The sequence below is a fragment of the Spermophilus citellus genome, assembly GCF_964194105.1.
Source record: "Spermophilus citellus genome assembly, chromosome: 10".
NCBI classification, from domain to species: domain Eukaryota; kingdom Metazoa; phylum Chordata; class Mammalia; order Rodentia; family Sciuridae; genus Spermophilus; species Spermophilus citellus.
In genome coordinates this window covers 122,066,720-122,086,815 of record NC_138197.1, presented here as the reverse complement: position 1 = coordinate 122,086,815, position 20,096 = coordinate 122,066,720, and the positions used below count along the sequence as shown (strand labels likewise).

The 20,096-nt window shown below is 43.9% G+C and overlaps 1 protein-coding gene across 1 annotated transcript in view; it reads right to left on the bottom strand.

Moving 5' to 3' along the window:
* Nucleotides 1-20,096, bottom strand: part of RFX4 (regulatory factor X4) — a 163,359-nt gene that overhangs the window by 73,879 nt on the left and 69,384 nt on the right. The window contains exon 5 of the mRNA XM_081311210.1: nt 1,342-1,403. Coding sequence (XP_081167336.1) covers nt 1,342-1,403 — 62 coding nt within the window. The remainder of the gene's footprint in view (nt 1-1,341; nt 1,404-20,096) is intronic.

Sequence of the window (20,096 nt, the reverse complement as noted above, 5' to 3'; positions counted from 1 at the left end):
CCATCAGTCCACTCATCTGTTCAACCAACATTTTTGTATATTTCACAGTGTGTTCACCAGCAAATAATGATGGAAGAACTTGACTTCTATACTGTATAAGCTCATCAAAGTTGAAAACTTTAAACAGATACCACAAATTTATTCTTTAGAGTAATCACCTTGGAAAATTGTTAGGAATTTATTTCAAGATGTCCTTTGCTCAAAATTTTTCTGGAGGTCCCTTTAGAATTTGCCCCGACAGCTTCTGAGCCACACAAAAAAAGTTAGTCTCATTATTCTCAGAACTTTACCCAAAACGGGTTTTTCCCCAGTTTGATCATCCATTTTCTTTCCCTAATGTTTCCAAAGTCAAACCCCCTACCCCTCCTTGGAGGATAAGAATGTGTTTGCTGCCAGGAGTGACAGAAGCAGGTTAGGGGACTGGGGGTTTTGCATTAGGTGACAATATGGGCTTGCTTTTGAAACACCCTCAGAAAGAAGGCCTACAAGTCCTATATGTTTAAAAAAAAAAAATGTTGAGGGTTTCATAGCTCACTCTGCTGACCTGCTCACTCCATGCTAAGGCACCCTCTAGTGGAGTCGCAATGAACATTAGCATAACAAAGAAAGCTGCTTAACTCAGGGTCAGCCAAAGTCCCAGGGCCCCTGCCCTTTCCATGGAATACCTATTAACTTCCAACAATTTTTGAAACATCCCTGAGGGAAGTCCTATGATGTGGATTTCTGAGCAGGTAGAGATCCCCTTCTCTCTGACACACCTGAGACAGGTGTCCTGTGATGGCCTCCTCAGGTCTTCCCTGAGCATCACCTCCCCAGGAAGCCCTCCCCATTTTGTTGGAAATCCAGTTCTCTTTTCTTGTCTGTCTCGCCCACCAGAATGTCCCCAGTACTAGCACCAGGACATCGTCCCTTGTGTACCACAGGCCTTTTGGACCAGTCAGAGCATCCTGTGGGGTTAGTACCCACCCATTGCTCCTCTGGCCTGCTAGATCCTATCAGAGCAGAGCTCGCTCAGCAAAAGCAGTCCGAGTAATCTGGAGTTAGTCCAAGAAGCCACAAGGTGCTTCTTGAAATGATGTCCAGCCCATTTGACAAAAAATATCCTTTAAGACAGGGTGGCACAAAATCAGATTCCATCGAACAGCTGGGCCAAAGGGTCCAAGCTACTAAAGGTTTTCTCTCCCAGTGGTCCTGAGAGAGGGGAGCCTCTGTCCTAAAGTTCCTCTGTGTTCCCTCTGGGCACTGGCCTGCAGACAGAGGTCAGGATGAGCAGCCTGGCGTCCGGCCTATCTCCAGGCCCAGAGAGGCCCTTCTGTGGGCGGCAGAGCAGCGAGTGCTTACTTTGACTGTCCTCGGGTCCCGAGTCTTCTGGTGGTCAGCTGAGGAAACTGCTGCCTTATGATCTGTAAGCCAACACAAGAATCAGTTACCCACAGGCTGAAGTCGGGGCCCAGTGACTGAGTTTTTTACAAATGACAATCATATGAAGGGAGGAAAACAGGTTCTTGTTGTCATGACTTGCTAGGAGTCTGTGGAACCCTGGAGAAGACAGGGCTGGGGAGACCAAGGGGAGCTCCCGGATGGTGGTGGGCTCCGATCCTGAGGGCCTCTCACCTGGCCCCTCTGTGCTTCACTCCCTCCTACTCAACATAGAAGAGCATTCTAGACCCCTAGAACATCCACTCCCCCACTCAAAACCCTCTGTCACACCTGAACCCCAAACCCACACTCAGCCTCTGTGATGGCCCTGCCCCCCCTTGCTCCCCTCTGGCTCTCCTGCAGTACCACCCAGATTCCCTCCAGCTGGCTCCTTATCTCAAACCTTTCAGAATTTTGGGCACTGTCATGCCCACAGGCCTTTCGGACGAGCCAGTTTTGAGCAGCACAGCCCCATCCCTGGCCACCACTGGGCCCTGACTTATGTCTTCTTATCCCTTAGCACCATCTAGAATTACCTTGCACACTAAGCTTGTGTCTCTTCCTACTTGAATGCAAGGTCCATGAGAGCAGGTCTGTGAGAGTCAGGACCTGGCACAGGCCTTGGCACATGGGAAGAGCTTGATTCATATTTGCTGAATGAAGGATAAAACCTCTGATCCCTGCCAGGACCGTCCTTGACCTGTCTGCAGACGAGGGATGGTAACCGCCACGGCCCAGGACAAAAACAGATTCACAGGCAACCTGGAGGAAAGTCCATCGCCTAGCTGGAAACACAACCAGGGGCCTCTTTCTGGGTTCTGAGATGATGTTCATGGAGAGCCAGTAGAAAGGAGGGGCTGTGTGTAAGAATTGTGCATTTGGACTACCGGATCAGGATCAGGTCAGAGCTCAGTATTTTTTAGGCTAGATGCCCTTTGGCAACTTGACATGCAAATGACTCGCTTTCCCTAGTTGTGAAATGGGAATGATAAGAACTTTTCCCTTAGAGAACACACGTAAAAATTTAAAAAGTAAATGTGTGTAAATAATTTGCAGCAGAGCCCAGCACTTAGTAAATACTCCGTGTTATCCATCATTACCACTGACTATTCTGATGACTCATATCCTTCTAACTCCATGGACTTGACTTTTCAAATCTAACTGAATTCTCCCTGGGCCTCTTCCATTTTAGCTCAGCACTGAGCAGACATGCATGGTCAGAGAGCAGCCTGGCACTGCCCTCCCCGGGAAGAGAGGCTGTAGTTGATTTCCCACAGGTAGGACATAAACCTCGAGTGCTTTCTCCAGAGATGGGGATGAATCTCTCTCCCTCCATTCACACCATCTTTCCCCCACGCCTGTACTCTTACTGACTGATTTACTCACTCCCTCAGCGGACAGGTACTGGGACCCTGAGAGCTGTTTGAACTTGAACATACTACTCCACCTCTCTCTGCCTTCGTTTCCTCCTGTGATATCCAAGGACTCAGGAATTATGAAGTTATGAAGTTACCCTATCTGGGGGGGACAGGTGATGGTGCCTCCTGAGTGACTTGGCCTTTGTGTGATGGAAAAGATGTGGCCAAAGGAAAGAGGAACTGAGAATCCAGAGTGGTGGTATGGAGATGGCCTATGTTGGGAGCTGACCATCTCCACTGTAGAGGATGGGTGGGAGAGCAATTCCTCATCCGAAAATGGATGAAAATGATCACAGGATGTTTAGAGAAGCTAATGTGATGACATCACAAAGCCACTTCTGGAAGTAAAAAAGAAAAGAACTTTAAAAATATTCTGGTGATAAAGCATTATGTCACAAGTGATATCATCCTGAAAGTGAACAAATGATTCAATCGGTTCTGTGCCTTCTGTGAGGGTGTGACTTTCTTAGTGACATATCCCAGTATCTTTCACACTAACTCTTGTTAAACTAAGGACCTGGGCTTCTCGCTTCCTCTATGTCCCTCCCAGATTGTTGCGCCCTGAAAAAAAAAATGCAATATTAAAGGTGGGCTGATGAGAGCCTTCTTGAAACCCTTGGCCCCCACGTGTGGTCTAGGAGCGCATCGAGGCTCAGTGGCCCCATCACGCTGGGCTAAGGGATGGCCAAACTCTCTAGACCCTCATCACGGGACAGATTTCAGAGTGAGGATCTGATGCGCTGCTCATGAAGTGCAATACTGAACAGAGATGCTGGTGTAGATAGAGGGGACACAAGAAAAGCGTCAAAGTGGAGCTGGGAGTTCTTCCTGTTGGTTAGAAACATGATGATTTGGGTTCTGAGTTTCCTAACCATCCATGCAGGGAAGGCAATAGAATAGAATTATAAGAGTCCCAGTTTAACAAGGGGAGCACATGCTAGGTGCTGAGCTCTGCTTTCCTTATGCTCAGCCCTGGGAGGTTTCTCCTAGGCAAACGGGCACAGCAGTGAGGCACAGGTTGGACCCTCTGATGTTGGCAGACATCATGAAAACGGGATGACTCAATGCCGTCAAAGCTGGGAGTGCTCAGGTTGCTGAAGACAATACTTGTTAGTACCACCCCTCCTGAAGGCATTTTTACAAAATATATCAAAAGCCCCAAAATACTCATAAGGTACTCATCTAAAAGGAAGGCAAAAACCAAGTGTGGTGCTACTAACAAGTGTGAAAAATTAGCATCAATATAAATGTCCAATGACGGAATGGCTAACTACAGGACAGCACACGCACTCAACAGAACTCACTTGCCATTAGAAATGACAGCAACAGAACCATCAGGATGTGAAAAAATGCTATGGCAAAATACTGAGTGAAACAGCAGACCTGCGCCATGTTATGCTGAGGTTGTGCTTTATGTACAAATGTAGGAACACACAAGGAGAAATGAAAATGGGCATTTGTTAAGATAGTGGGATTGTGGGTAGAACAACATATTGGATGATATTTGTGTACTAAGTCAACTTTCTATGCAAATGGAAAGGCATTTTCTTATTAGAAATATTTGTAACTGAAAAAGGAAGTTCAAGAAAATCTTGAAAGCAGCACGAAAATCTACCAACATGCTACAGTGCTAGTTTTTCTGGTCCTTTTCTCTTTAAAAAGTAAATCACTCCCCATTCCCTGCAAATCAGCTGTAAATAATAAAAGAAAGCAGCATTGTTGTGCTTGGTTGCTAAGTCTTATTATTACTTGATTTAAGAGACTGGGCTGGGTTCTGAGGTCCTCCGAAGTGTTTATTTGAATGGTCTCCCACACAACATCTTCCAAACACACAGGCAGAGCCCCGACGCCTGCCCGGGGCCAAGGGACCAAGGGCTGCAGCTCTGGCCCACTGGGAAATGGGGACGGGTCTTCTGGGGCCATTCGTTCCACTTTTGTGAGTTGACACTGCACACAAGCAATGCATTTATGATTCTTGGCACTGTCATGACGTGGGACTGGGAATTCACTGACCAATTTTATCTGTGATTAAACCTGTGCCAGGGTTTTCACTTATTCCTTTTGAATAGTATCCATGCAAGCAGTTTGCATCTTTGTGACCAGCATCACCTGCTGAGTCACCCAAGACAGGCTCCTAACCCTGCTTAACCCGATGATGTCCCTTTGGTCCTGCCTTCCAGACATTTCCTGTGCCCGGCAGCTTCTGATTGCTTCTCCACTCCCTAACCCCCACCCCATCCTCTCTCTCCTACCCCCACCCCATCCTCCCACTGGCTGCCCTGCCTGCCTCCATTCTTGCTACCTCACCAGCAGACTCTGTCTAAAGGGCAAATGCGATCAATTCATTTCTTTGTTGGAGGTGCTAGGTGCCTTCGCTCAGCCTGCTCTGGATAAAATCCAGGCCCCGCAGGCTGGTCCACGAAGCCTATTCCTGCTCAACTCCCCAGCCACAAATCCAGCTCCCCAGGTTCCATGCTGGTACTGGTCCTCCCACCGTTCATATTACATTCTCTCCCAGGACCACCAAGCCCACAGTAACCCCTCCCACCCCCGAGAAACTGCTCTCCTTCTTTGAGTGTCTGTCTCTCACTTTCCCTGTTTCATGTCCCATGAAACCACAGGAGCACCAGGCCCTGCTGCTCTTCTCTCTGTACAGACGGATAAACTGATGCCTGAGACCCTAAGCCATCTACAGAGCTACACAGTTCACAAGATGCCCCCAGTCTGACTGGACACTCCACCACACCAACGTTATTGCTTCTAGATGAATGAAATGTCCCCAAACCCTTCATTCGTTCCTTCAGCAGCAGCCTTGGTATATTTATGTCACACTCCTGCATTCCCACATTAAGTGTGTTTGAGGAATGAGATGGTTTCTTGTTTCCATCTTCAGGGAAGATTTCTCCCAAGTTCCCCTCACTACTCTGAGCCTCTCTGGGCGTGCTCTGGCAGCCTCGGCTGAGGACAGGCTCCGTCTCTCCATATTCCTACAGCTAGGGAAAGTGGGAACAGCCCAGAGGTGGTGATATCGCAGGCAGCCCGGTATCTCCTCTAAGATGGCATCTGCTCACAGCCAGAAAAAAGTAGAGATGTTAGGACTGGGGACATAGCCCAGTGGTAGAGAGTGTGAGACCCAGGATTCCATTGCTAGTATTGGAAAAAAAAATCTTTTGGTTTGAATAACTGAGGTCACCAAGTAGATTTGCTGATGGAATGATCAGCCCACTCAGAGGTCTCCAACATTCCGCCAAGGCCACCTGGGTCGCCAGTAGCCCACCTACATCTGTCTTTTCTTTCGACTCGTCCTGACCACCTGGTGTTGCACAGTTCTCTGAATGCTCCCCAGGCCCTCCTCTCTGCACTCCTCTATCCCTCCTCACCACCGTGTCCTTGAAGGCCTCCTGCCTTCTGTCCCACCCACCCGCTACCCCCAGCATACACTCCACTTCTCCAGGAACCCTTCCCAAGGCCCTGACCAAGGCAGAGCTCTTCCTTTCCAAACCATGGCTGCAACTGTCACTTTCCATCTATAACCCAGGTCCACCCTCCATCTTGACCACATCCTGATCCAACCTGCATCCTCCTGACTCTGCCAGCCCAGGACCATGATCCTCACCTGGACTGCTGCAAAGTCCCCTCATCACCCTACTCCAGTCAGGCCCCTCTAGACTAGGTCCCACCCGATGCCCCTTCCTTCCAGCTCGCCTCACCCAGTCCCTGAGCTCCAGCCACACTGCATGACCCCATGGTTCCCAGATGTCACGTGCTCTCAAGCTGGACTTTCCCACAGCTGTTCTCTTTGGCTCATGCCCCTTGCTGCCTGATGTCCACTCATCCTTCAAAGCTCATCTTGCACCTATTTCCTCCCAGACATCCTTCCTGGGTGACTTGTTTGGTGACCATAATTATGTGGTCCATCGAATCTTCTTTTAAGTAATTTGTTTTTAAAATTGTAAAATAGAAATCGTATCTACGGTATACAATATGATATTTTGAAATATGCCACACACTGTCAAATGGCTAAATTGAGCTAATTAACATGCATCAATTCATATACTTCTCTCTTTTTAAAATGACTGTTTTAAATGTACAGTATGCTGCTATCAATTATCGTCTCCATGCTGTACAACAAATCTCTTGAACTCACTCCTCTTTCTAACTGAAATCTTGAGTCTTCTGATGAGCGTCTCCCCAGCTCCTTCACACAATCTCTGTGACTACTCAGTGGTCCATCAGTTCTATAAAGGCCTTCCCTGAGCCTCTAACACTCTACACGAACTGGATCTCCAGCCCATTTTCTACCGAGATTCCTCGAGTTCAACAAGCTGCAGCCTCAAAACCCATAAAGGAGTGGCTGATGGTACAGGGCTCAGATTGTTCAATAGCAGCAGCTGCTGGGCTCCTACTGTCAGTGGGTGTTTTGCCAGGGCCCAAGGGATACGGTGCTGAGCACAACCGAAGCAGCCTCTATTAAGGAACTGACATCTCAGTGTGAGAAGACCAAAATTAAGCAAATGAAAAAGTCACTATCTTATATCAGGGAAATGCCACAGAGGGGAACAAATGCTACTGAGGGACAAGGGAACATGAAGGTGGGGGTGTTGTTTTGCTAGAGTTTGGAGGACTCAGTGGTAATGTGGCATTTGAGTGGTGAATAAAGGAAAAGAAGGAATAAACTCTGGCCATCTGAGGGGACAGAGTTGCAAGAAGAGGGAGCAACCAGTGCAAAGGCCCTGGGGTGGGAGCCAGTTTGATTTATTTCAGGAAGAAAAAAGAAGACCAATGGGCTGGAGCAGAGCCAGAGCACAGGAAAGTGGTAGGAGATGAAGTATGGAGGCTGAGAAGGGTTGATGGGACAGGGCTCATGTGGGGCACTGCATGACTTCATAAGCACTTCTGCTTTTACTGAGTGATATAGGGAGGCTTGAGAGGGGCTAAGGAGGGGAGTATGGATGAGATCTGACTTAAGGACAAAAGGATCAGTCTGGCTGCTGTGTCGAGGACTGACTGGAGGGGGCAAGGGTGGAAGCAGGAGTAGTCTGCAGGCTACTGCAATGGTCAGGCAGGACATAATGCAGCTGAGTACATTCATTCATTGACTCAATAAATGAAAGAATCAATAAATCACTGCTTTTGTCATTGGCTACTGAAGTTGTCAGTGTTGTATTGGTATAAATAATGCTATAAGCAACAGCTTTGTGTATAATGATTTTTTGTTGATATTTTATTCTTGCCTTTGTTTTCTTTTCCCCTCAATATAGTTTCTCAAATGGAAAGCTGCTTGATCAAAGAGGAGAACATGTCTATGTCCTGAAAACACACTGTCAAATTGCTTTCCAGGAAGTGTAGAAGGGCATTAACACTTTGAAAAAATGTGCTAAACTGCAAAGCAGAAAATCCTCTTGTTCCTTCTTCCACGTGAGCCTCGGGTTCCTTCTCTGCTAAGTGATGCTCAGCTCACCTCGAGGGCCCAGGCTCGCAGCAGGGTGACGGTGGTAGAGAATGGGTACCCAGGCTGTTCTGCTGGTGGAGGCAGGAGCTCAGCCAGACAGCCTTCACCGTACCCCTGCCTGCAGGGAGGAGAGAGCTGAGCAGATGCCAGGTGGACTGGGGCAGGGGTCCATCTGCTAACACCCCACCCTGCCTCCCTTGTCCTTCCCTCCAGCACCATCCTTTCCGGCCTGTTCTCCTCCTGCGCAGAATCAGCACTATATACTTTCATCGTTTTAGGTTTTTTCAGAAGATCCCCATCAATCTAGTTACAGGCTTTTGAGACACATCGTGCTCTCCCAAGCACTAGGTTTGTGTGATTAGAATATTTGATGCTGGTTGTGAAAATTCTGTTACCTAAAATTAGTTGATGGCCAAATCCTCTCCTCCTCCAAAAAGCGAGAAAGGCAATTTGAAATGAGGAAAGGGAAGCGTGTTAGGAGCAGGGTGGGGGATGGGAGGAAGCTCAGTGCCATGTCACATTTCACCCAAATGGAGGTCAAGACTTTTCCCACTCGGAGCAAAGAAAGCGCTGTTGCAGATGGCACCTCCTCCCTGCAGTCGCAACAAAACCCTGTGGGAAGGGGGTTTGGCTTTTTTTTTTTAAGTGTTTCTTATGGGCTGCAAATTACAAATTATTCTCTTCTCCTTTCACCAAATAATCAACTGGTCCCTGAATCTGAAAGCCCAGCACAATTTAGTTTGAGTCTCAAAATGCCAGGTCGGTTCAGCCCCATGAAGGCTGTTCAGCTTTTAATTTCTGGAGCAAGACTCAGCAAACAGTAAAACACTTTTGTGGAGCTGTGAAAGTTGAGCTTCGCTGTTTGATAAATGAGCAGACGGGCAGGCAGCCCCTCTTTCTCTTTTTGTATGGATTCAATGAAGCCTGCCTAAAGAACACCACATGCTGTTCTAGCTACTGATCTAACATTCCGCAACACCCCAGCCTTCCAAATTCCCTTTAATTACTCGCGAATCCCACCCTTCTCTCTTTCAGCCTGGGCAGACAGAGCTGGGGGTTCTGGGGGCGGGGGTGGGAAGCAGAGAAGCACTGGAGAAGCTGCTGGAATTCTTTGAGGTGGTGGTCACGTGACTCATCTACACCCTCCAGGTTGGGGGAAACCCAGCCTGCGGGATACCCACACGTGAATTTTATGGGTGCCGTTCTTAAAGAAATATCAGTTACAGGCTAGCATTTGGGAAATGACATGTCTAAACAATTACCCTCCTGTAAGTAGTGAAAAGAGGGACTGACATCCACTGAGCATCGCTGGGGGCCAGGACTAACCAAGAAGTGTTATGCTCAGTATTAAATTTTATTCTAGAAAAGCACTGGAGGAGAGGACGGTGGTGCCCATGTTACAGGCGAACACTGGCTACTTGGATCCACTGGCTCCGCTCTCCTCTCCCTGGAGTCAGCAGGTGTCCACTAACTGCATGAATTCCTCAAGTCCTGTGTGGCATTACATCAAGAGACACCTCCAGAGCCATATAAGGAAGCCACTCATCGTGCTACAGTCCGCCTCTGTTGGTGACCCTAGGCTGCATTGTCTCCATCAGTTTGATCTCCAAACTTAGTCACCAGGTTTTTGGTTGTTTCCATAAATGCAATCCACCCTCAGTAGGCAACGATTCTCCAACAAGAAGTGATCTAAAAGAGATTCCAGGGTGAAGGAGGACGAACAGATCCCCACACGCATGGGAGGAGACAAAGCTCAGGTGTTGATCAAGAGTCAAGAAGGCTGAAAACAGCTTCCAGAGAGGCTGGAGGTCCCAGTTCAGGGGTCTTCCGGGTGTGGGAAAGAAAGGCGTTTCCAGTAGAAAGAAAGTAGAAGCGGTTCCTATTTTATAACCAGGTACTGCAGAAACCTTGTGTCTTCTTATTATGAAAACACTTCAGACATGATTTTTTTGAACAAGAGAATGAGAAAAATGATCAGGGAAAAAAGTTAGTTAAAGGGGTCTAATTGTTACAAATTATCTGGAAGCGTGATAGTCATTTTCTTTTTGGATTCTAAACCTAGTCCCTTTCTCAGAGGAGAAAAAAGCCTGAAGCCTGGTGGTAGGACGAGGACTTTGAAACGTCCTACCTGGATGCTTCCATTTTGAAAGGAGCGTTTGCCAGAGGGATTCTGCTAAACTGAAGTAACGCTACCCAGTTAATATTCTTTTTTTTTTTTTGGTAGCATTTCCTGGATGTAGCACTGGGGGATTAAAAAGGTAGGTGCTTCAGGTTCCAGAGGAAATTTCCCAAGGGAAGTTTCATAATTTCCATAAGAAATTCATACCGAGTGCAATGAGGCAGAAGTAGAATTTCAAATCACATGTGTGGATGGATGAGGATTCTGTTAAAATCCAGGGCTACACAGCTTACTGAGAACCCATTAGTTATCCCTTGAGTGGTATCATGGGAGGAGGGCAATTGCAAGAAGTCCAAAAATCCCCATGTGGACCCCATATTGTCTTGGGCTGGCTGGATCAGGTGGCACACGTGCATGAAAGAAGACAGTCACCACACACTGATTTAGCTAGAATGAGGTGAGTTACGTAAGATGCAGGTTAAGTTAAAAATGGAATAATTCTGTAGACGATAATAAGAGAGGGTGCGGGAGGAGATGGCAGTGTGTGTGTGATGTGGGAAATTTTTAGAATAATTGTTCTCAAAATTGTTCAGAAGGAAGAGCACCCAGAAGGGTTGGAACATTGATATGTTTGTGATGGTATGTTAAAAACATGATGTACTAAAGTAAAGGAGTGTTGCTATAATACACTGAAATCTAATTATAACTAACATGCACTGAGCTTTACATTGACCTGGCCCTGTGCTAAGCAGTGTCTTTGTGTGTATGTGCGTGTGTGTGCGCCCGCGCGCGTGCGCACGCGCACGCAGGGAGCGGATTACAGGGGATTGACCACTGAACCACATCCCCATCCCTATTTTGTATTTTATTTAGAGACAGGGTCTCACTGAGTTGCTTAGCACCTTGCTTTTGATGAGGCTGGCTTTGAACTCGCAATCCTCCTGCCTCAGTCTCCTGACCCACCGGGATTGCAGGCTATGAAACCACGTCCAGCTAAGCAGTATCTTTAAAATTGTCATCTCAGCAATTCTCCAGATGATTGCTTTCATTATTCCATTTGATAGCTGAAAAAACTGAGGCCCAGAGATATTAAGAAATTGCCTGAGTTTATGCAGCTAGTAAGTGGTAGAGCCAAATTTAGCCCCAAACAACTTGACATCAGAATTTTTACAAAGCACTACACTGAAAAAGAATGAACAAAATATGCAATCTGATGTGAAAGCCAATATTCTGACTTAGACACTCCATAGCATGTACCAAAGTTTAAGAAAAATATATGCAAGAATTTAAAGTTTTAAAATAGAAAAAAAAAATTCTAGCTATGTCATTATTTTTTTTCTTTTGTAAACTGCAAAGGATCCCTCCAGAGTACCCTCATCTTCTGAAGGTGACCATGAAGTGACACAGAAGTCAGAAACCATCTGCAGATGTGCTAGTGACACACCACCCAAAGATCAGGACTAGAGGCAAGATGGGCAGATTGAAGGGACTCTCAAGGGACAAAGCCATCATGTTAATGGGAGGACGCACTCATCGCCATTCCAGGTGCACGCAGTGCTGAAGCACAGGTTCACGAAACAGGACTTTTCCTCATTGCTCAAGGGTGACCAGCAAGGAAGAAGGGGCCAAATATTGGAGGAAGAGCCACATACAGCCCCACCTGCCAATGACCTCAAGGCCTCATTGGAAAAAGGCAAGATATAAATAAGCTAAACTGTACAAGGACAGCTCACCTGTCAGCCGGCTCCCCTTCATCTTGCCTCTTGTCTCCACTGTTGTCTTTCCACCACTCTATCCTGCCACCAAGTCCAGCCCTCGGGAGTCCAGCCCTGGCCCTAAATGCATGAACTTGGAAAACCACTCAATTTCTCTGGGTCTTAATGACCTCATCTGAAAGGTGAGATCACATCACCAGATCTCTAAATCTCAGTAACAGATTAAACTCAAACATATGGAGACTGTCATGTATTGGCTAGGTGTGGTGACACAGGCCTGTAATCCCAGTGGTTCAGGGGGCTGAGGCGGGAGGATCACGAGTTCAAAGTCAAAGGCTGAAAACAGCTTCCAGAGAGGGTTGGAAGCATCTTAGCAAGGCCCTAAGCAATTCAGTGAGACCCTGTCTTTAAATAAAATATAAAAAAGGGCTGGGGATAGGGCTCAGTGGTTAAGAGCCCCTGGGTTCAATCCCCAGGAACCAAAATAAAATAAAATAAAATAAAAAGGAAAAAGAAAGAAACTGATATGCATTAATGAATTATCCTACCCATTCTAGGTACCTTTTTTAGACTTGAATGGAATTGAGCAATCTGAAGCATCAATAAGCTTTCAGGGGAGGTATATTTTTAAAATAAATGGTCTCCTTATGTACTTAAAGCACATCACCACAACCACCTAGTGCCTATCTATAAATCGGCCTTTTCCTGAAAAGATCAACAACTTGCAGTCCATAAATCATGTCACCATCATGCAGTCTTAGATGATCATATTGAGCCACCTATTACTTCCTCAAAGTGCAGAATATGAGCTTTACAGATGGTTCCCCATTTATGATGGTTCAGCTTCAGATTTTTTTTACTTTGAGCTGGTGTGAAAGTGACACACTTTTAGCAGAAACCAAACATTGAATTTGTAACTTTGATTTCTCCTGGCTAGAGATTTGCTGTACAATACCTGTCTGTGATGCTGGGCACTGGCAGTGAGTGACCACCACATGGTCTTGTGGGGAAACAACCTATACTCTATAGTGTACTATGTTGCTAGCATTTTTGTGATGCAAGTATTCAAAAATACATGAGACATTCAATACTTTTTTAAAAATAGGATTTGTCTTAGATGATATTGCCCATTTGCAGGCTAATGTAGTTTTCTGAGCATGCTTAAGGTGGGTTAAGTTAAGTTAAATACATATCAGTTTCTTTCTTTTTTCCTTTTTTTTTAAAATGCATTTTCCATGTAGGGTATCTTCACTTCTGATGGGTTTATCTGGATGTGACCCCACCGTAAGTCCAGGAGCATCTGTAGACCCTACACACTTTCAGGATCCTGGGTTCCATTCTATAGATGTGACATATAAGAGGTTGCATGGATAACTGGAATGCTCTTATGTGGACAAAAATGGCTGGTTGCTTATCCCTCCTTCTTACTGACCAATAATTTTGTTTCCAAGAGATAACAGACTACATTTTCCTGCCTCTTTGATAGCCCAGGGCAGCCATGGAGAGGTAAGAGAGAATCACTAGGTTGGGCTCTGGGAAAGTTCCTAAAGAGGACTGATTTGGCTGGGAGTTTTGGGATTTGCTCCCATTTCCTCTTTTTTCCTACTTATTGCTTGGAATGTAGCTTTGGAGTCCAGCAGCCATTTTGGACCATAAGGTGACACAGAAATCAGAAACCATCTGCTAGGAATGGCAAACCATAAAAATAGGAGGAGGCTGAGTCTCCAATACTTTATAAACCTCTCTACATACTGCTGCGTCATCTTTTCCTAGATGTAGTTTATATAAGAAAAATAAGACCACTGATTTTTCAAGCCTCCGTTTAGGGATGGGGAAATGTGAATTTTGCCCACATCCCCAACACAATTCCACACTGATATACCTTCAGATTTCCACCCAGGGTTTACTCAAAGAAGAGGCTCCAGTGTTTAGCTCCTTTTATTGCACTCTGCTATCAACAACATAGATCCTGAAATCAGCTATCACCTGGGAACAAAAAATAACATTTCTACTTCCAGTTTCTGGTTCCACATGTAAGGAGCTAGGGAAGTTGGTCACTCTGTCCCCAAAATAAGTAAAACCCTGAACAAACTGAAAAATCAACAACCCTTCTTGGATTCTGGGAGAAGGACACAGGGCAAATGACTGCCCCCAAGACTGAAGAGACATTTAGGGAGCTGCAACTGACTGGAACAGACACTCCTGAGTGGCTGGGACCCACTGCAGGGTAGGGAACCTGAGCTGGAACTGGTGAGTTGCTAAAGGTTCCGTGAGGACAAGTCTAAGAGCTAGAAAATGACTCTGGGGGGATCTGGTAACAGGGGTCCCACACAAAATTGTGAGTTTTCCTCCAGGAGCTCAACCAGGTTCCCACAGTAAATATTAAAGGAAAATCCACTCATGCTTCTATCAGTGGGGAAGGGAAAAGGAACCATTTTGTGATATGCCAGGGTACTCCCAAGGGCTGCCCTCGGGAGAAAATAGTAACTGAAGCTTAACCTTCTGGACTTTTATCAAAGCCTAACAAACCTGGAAGGAAGGGAAATAATCAATTCCAGTCAACTCCAGCCTTCTATGAGTAAGAAGCCAACTCTAGCAGTCCTATCAGGAGGGTGGGGGAGAGCCTAGAAACACCTATGAAGTTCACGGTCCAGAGGTGGAGACTCACTAAAGGACTGAGACCCTAGTCATAGAACTAGAGAACACTCCCCCACCCCCACACCTCACCACCACAATCCCAAAGGAATTTCTTTCAACTGATACCTCATGCCCAGGCAGCAAGTAAAAGTTACAAGGCAGACTAAAAGGTAAAAAAAAATAACACAATTCGAAGATACAGAGCAAACATCAGAATCAGACATGGCAGAGATTTTGGAATTCAAAATAATTATGAATTACTTGCTAAGGGGCATCATGGATAAAGAACAGCATGCAAGAACAGATGGATAATGTAAGCGAGGGATAAAAATTCTAAGAAAGAACTGGAAAGATACACTAGAGAAAAAAAAAACATTATAGCCAAAATGAATGCCTTTGATGGACTAATTTGGTGACTGGACACAGTTGAGGAAATTATCTGAGCTTGACAAACTCTGAAATAGAAACTTTGAAAACAGAAAAGCAAAGAGGACAGAGATGGTGGGGGTGGGGGGAGAACAGAACGTCCAGGACTATGAGGGCAATTATGGAAGATGCAAATATGCATAGTAGGAATATCAGAAGGAAGAGGACACAAGAAATATTAGAAACTACAGTGGGCTGGGATTGTGGCTCAGAGGTAGAGGGCTCGCCTAGCACAGGCGGGACCCAGGTTTGATTCTCAGCACCACATAAAAATAAAGGCATTGTGTTGTGTCCATCTACAAAAAAAAAAAAAAAAAGTTATTCTCTCTCTCTCTCTCTCTCTCTCTCTCTCTCTCTCTCTCTTAAAAAAAAAAAGAAAAAAAAGAACCTCAGTGACTGAGAATTTCCCAGAATTACTGTGAGATGATAAATCATAGATATAAGAAAACATAACAAAACAAAACAAAAAACCTTGGGTGGGGGAAATCAGAGGGAAAAAAAATCTTACCTATAGAAGAACAAAGATAAGAATTGTATCTGAATTCTCCTTAAAAATTAATTAATCAAAAAGAAAGTGGGATGGAATATTTAAAGTCCTGAGAGAGAGAAGAATTCCACCAACCTAGAATTCTGCACACTGAAAAATTATCCTTCAAGAGAAAATAAATAAATAAATGAATAAATAAAAAATAAATAAACACAGACCTTCTCAGACAACAAAAATTAAGGGAATTGACTCCAGTAGATCTACCTCACAAGAAATGTTAAAAGAAATTTCTTTAGAGAGAAGGAAATTGATACAGATCAGACTCTTAGACCTACATAAAGGAAAAGTAGTAAAAAAGGAATAAATGAAAATAAAATTAAAATTTCTAGTTATTAATTGATCTAACAGCTACTTGGGAGGCTGATGCAGGAGGACCACAAGTTCAAGGCTAACCAGGAACTGTCTCAAAATAAAATAAAAAGGGCAGGGACTATAGCTCACCAGTAGAGCACTCACCTAGCATGCACAGGGCTCTGGGTTCAATGTGCAATAGTGTGGGGGGGGAAGGTATAACTGATATGGTTAAAAAAAAAAGGAAGTGGGGGCTGGAGATATAGTTTAGTTGGTAGAGTGCTTGCCTTGCATGCACAAGGCTCTGGGTTCAGTCCCCAGCACAACAATAAATAAATAAATAAATAAATAAGAGAGAGAGATTATCATACAAAATGCCCAACTAAAACCACAAAGGGTAGAAAAAGAATAGAAGAATTAGAAATAAAAACAGAACAAGGGCAACAAATAGAAAACAGTAACAACTGTGGTAGATATTAATCCAGCTGAATCAATAATCACTTTAAACACCAGTGGTCTAAACGCATTAATTAAGACAGAGGTTGTCAGCGTGGATCAAAAAACACAGTCTGACCATATGTCACCTACACAAAGCCCATTTAAAATATAAAGACATATAATGAAAAGTAAATGGATAAAGAAGAAAGTACTAAGTTAACTCTCATCAAGAGAAGCAGGAATAGCTAAATTCATTTCAGTCAAAACACACTTCAGGGCAAGGAAAGGCATCAGTGATATAGGAGGACATTACATAATGGGGGTCAATTCTCTAAGAAGGCATAATAATCCTCGAAGTGCTTGTGCTTAACAATAGTGCACTTAACTACATGAGGAAAAAATATAGAATAGTGAGGAGAAATTTAGGAATCCACTATCATAGTTGGAGATTTCAACACCTCTTTCTCAGGAACGGACAGATCCAGCAGGCAGAGGACCAGTAAGGACACCATGATCAGCGGGATATAATTAAGATTTACAGACGACTTCATCCTACAACAGCAGCACACACATTCTTCTTCTCAAACTCACACAGAATGTTCATACCTTCTGGGTCATAAAAGTACAACTCAACAAATTTTAAAGACTAGAAATCATATAATTACTTTTATCAGGCCACAACAGAATTGAACTAGAAATCAATAACAAACAGATAACTGGAAAATCTCCAAACACTGGGAAATGAAGCAACACACTTCTAAACAACACATAGGCAAAAAATAAATCCCAAGAGAAGTTTGAAAATATAAAATGAAACACATCAAAATTTGTAGGATGCAATGAAAGCAATGCTTAGAGGAAAATATATATAATTAAATGCATGCAATGGAAAAGAAGATATATCTAAAACCAATACTTAGTTTCCATCTTAAAAAAAAAACTAGAAAGAAAAAAAAGAAGAGCAAATTATATCCAAAGCAAGAAGACAAAAAGGAATCATAGGAAACAGAGGATAAATCATGGAATTGAAACTACAAATCAATAGAGAGTATTCACGAAACCAAAAGCTGGTTCTTTGAAAAAAAAATAATAAAATTGATAAGCCCATAGCCAGACTAAGTAAAAGAGAAGGCACAATTTCTAATATCAAAAATGAAATAAGGGACATCACTACAGGTCCTACATAGCAAAAGGAGAATAAAGGAATGACTTTATGCCCACCAACTTGATAACCGAGAAGCAATGGGCAATTTCTTGAAAGACAATATTTGCCAAATCTCACATAAGAAGAAATATATCTATTAAAGAAAGAGATCAATGATTAATAATCTTTCAAAACAGAAGGCACCAGGCCCCAAATATACTCACTCATGAATTCTACTGAACATTTAATAAAGAAATTATACCAATTCTGTACAAATTCTTTCAGAGGATGGAAGCAGAGGAAATTCTTCCTAGCTCTTTCTATGAGATCAGCAGTATCCCAACACCAAAATGAGACAAGAACATTAAAAGAAAATCAGAGACAACATTTCTTATGAATATAGATGCAAAAATCCTCAACAGAATATTAACAAATTGAATCCAACCATGTCTAAAAGGAATTTTATCTCATGACCAAGTGGGATTTATCCCAGGCATACATAGCTGATTTGACATTTGAAAATCAATTACTATAATCCATGAGCTTAAAAAATTATATAATTATATTAATAAATGTAGAAATAGCATTTGACAGAATCCAATACTCATTTATGATTTTTAAAAAACTCTTTGAACTAGACATAGAGAAGAACTTCCTCAACTTGATAGAGGGTATCTACAAAAAGCCCATAGCTAACATCATACATAATGGTAAGAAACTCAAAGTTTTCAATGGAAAGTCGTTCTCTCTTACCACTACTTTTCAACACCCTACTGGAAGCTCTAGCTAATGAAAGAAGACAAGAAAAAGAAACAAAATATATGAATTGGGAAGAAAGAAGTAAAACTTTGTTCACAGATTACATGATTGTCTATATAGAAAATCTGTCCAAGATTTAGTTAAACAGAAAACAAACAAAAACCTCCTAGAACTATAAAGAAATTACAGCAAGGTTGTAGGATACAAGGCTAATATGCAAAAATCAATTGCTTAGGAGTGCTTGGGAAGCAACTTGTGAGGTAGAGATGTTTTTTGCTCGAAGCCCGAGTTCCCGTTTATCCTCTGGGAAGGCTTACTTAGCTACTGGCTAAATGCACTGATGCTCCATCTCAGTGCAAGTTGAGTTTTTGTTTTAGAGTCTCCAAAAGACAGTGGAAAAGGAGAAGAAAGATGATTTCGGTAAAATTAAAATAGCCATTTCAACTTCCATGAGACTCCCAGGGCTGCAGGTTCGGGGACGGGGACACTCAGTACTGGGGTTTCCCAGAACAGAGCTCCCTAGATCTCAGGCTGCCCCTCGTCCCCTCCTATGGGGGCAGCAGTTCCTTCTCTGCGTCCCTCAAGTCCTTGCATCCCTAGCTCAGGAGGCTCACTTGTCATCTTCTTTGCAGTCACTCTTCAGCGTATGTCCCCTCTGCAAGGCTCGTCCCTCAGGGCCCACTCCTTCACCGTGGAGCTCAGCTCCCAGCACTGGGAGGGCAGGGCCCACGAAAGACATGAGATGAGTGAATATTGAACAAATGGGTGGACTCAAGTACTGAGGAGGAAGCAGAATGGGCAGTGCTGGCGAGGGTGTTCACGGCACCATGAGCACCCCAGCCGGGAAGACTGGAGAGGGCCTTTCTCCACTGCGACGACCAGCACACTTACCCCTTGAAGTATAGAGAGGCTGAGATTTCTTTTCCAAATTTCATTATTTAGAAGGTCAGCAGGTGACAGTTATTGACTTTATCAAAGTCAAAAGGACAAACCTGCCTCCACACATACCCACCCTGTCTCTGAAACAACTTATTTCATGTAAATGAGATGGTTAAAGGCATGGAACCTGGGTCCACATCCTGAATCCATCACTTACTTGCTGTGTGACCTTGAAGAAGTCACCTAATTCCTCTGGTACTCATTTACTCATCCACAGAATGGGAATAATAATAGTTCTTACCTCATAGAGATTTGGGGGGGATTAGGTGAAACTGACATATGAAAAGTTCTTAGAACAGTGCCAGGTATACATAAAGCCCTATGCAAATGTTTGCTATTTAATTTTATGAGTAAATTTAATTAAACTTATTTAATTAAATGTTGCATCCTAAATTAGACAGAGCTAGACACTTCTATCCTCTATTAAAAAGATTGCCTATTATGGCTGGCTATAACTCAGTGGTAGAGTGCTTGCCTAACAGGTGTGAAGCCCTGGGTTCACAAAACAAAACAAAACAAAACAAAAAACTAATTGTCTACTAATAAATCATTTTAAGCTTAGGCAACTGAGCTGGGTATGATGTCATGTGTATGCTAATCTTGATCCCTATCACCTTGTGTTTGTTTCAATTTATTGTTCTGTTGTTCTCTAAAAATTTATTTCACTGCTTTTGGGGGAAAGCTAGAGTTATATTTGGGAAGTGTTTTTTCTCAATCTGATGAGCCTGGAGGGACCTGTGGCAGGGGGAAAGGTCAGGAGGAGCAGATCAAAGCATGTCCCCTCCCTCACTG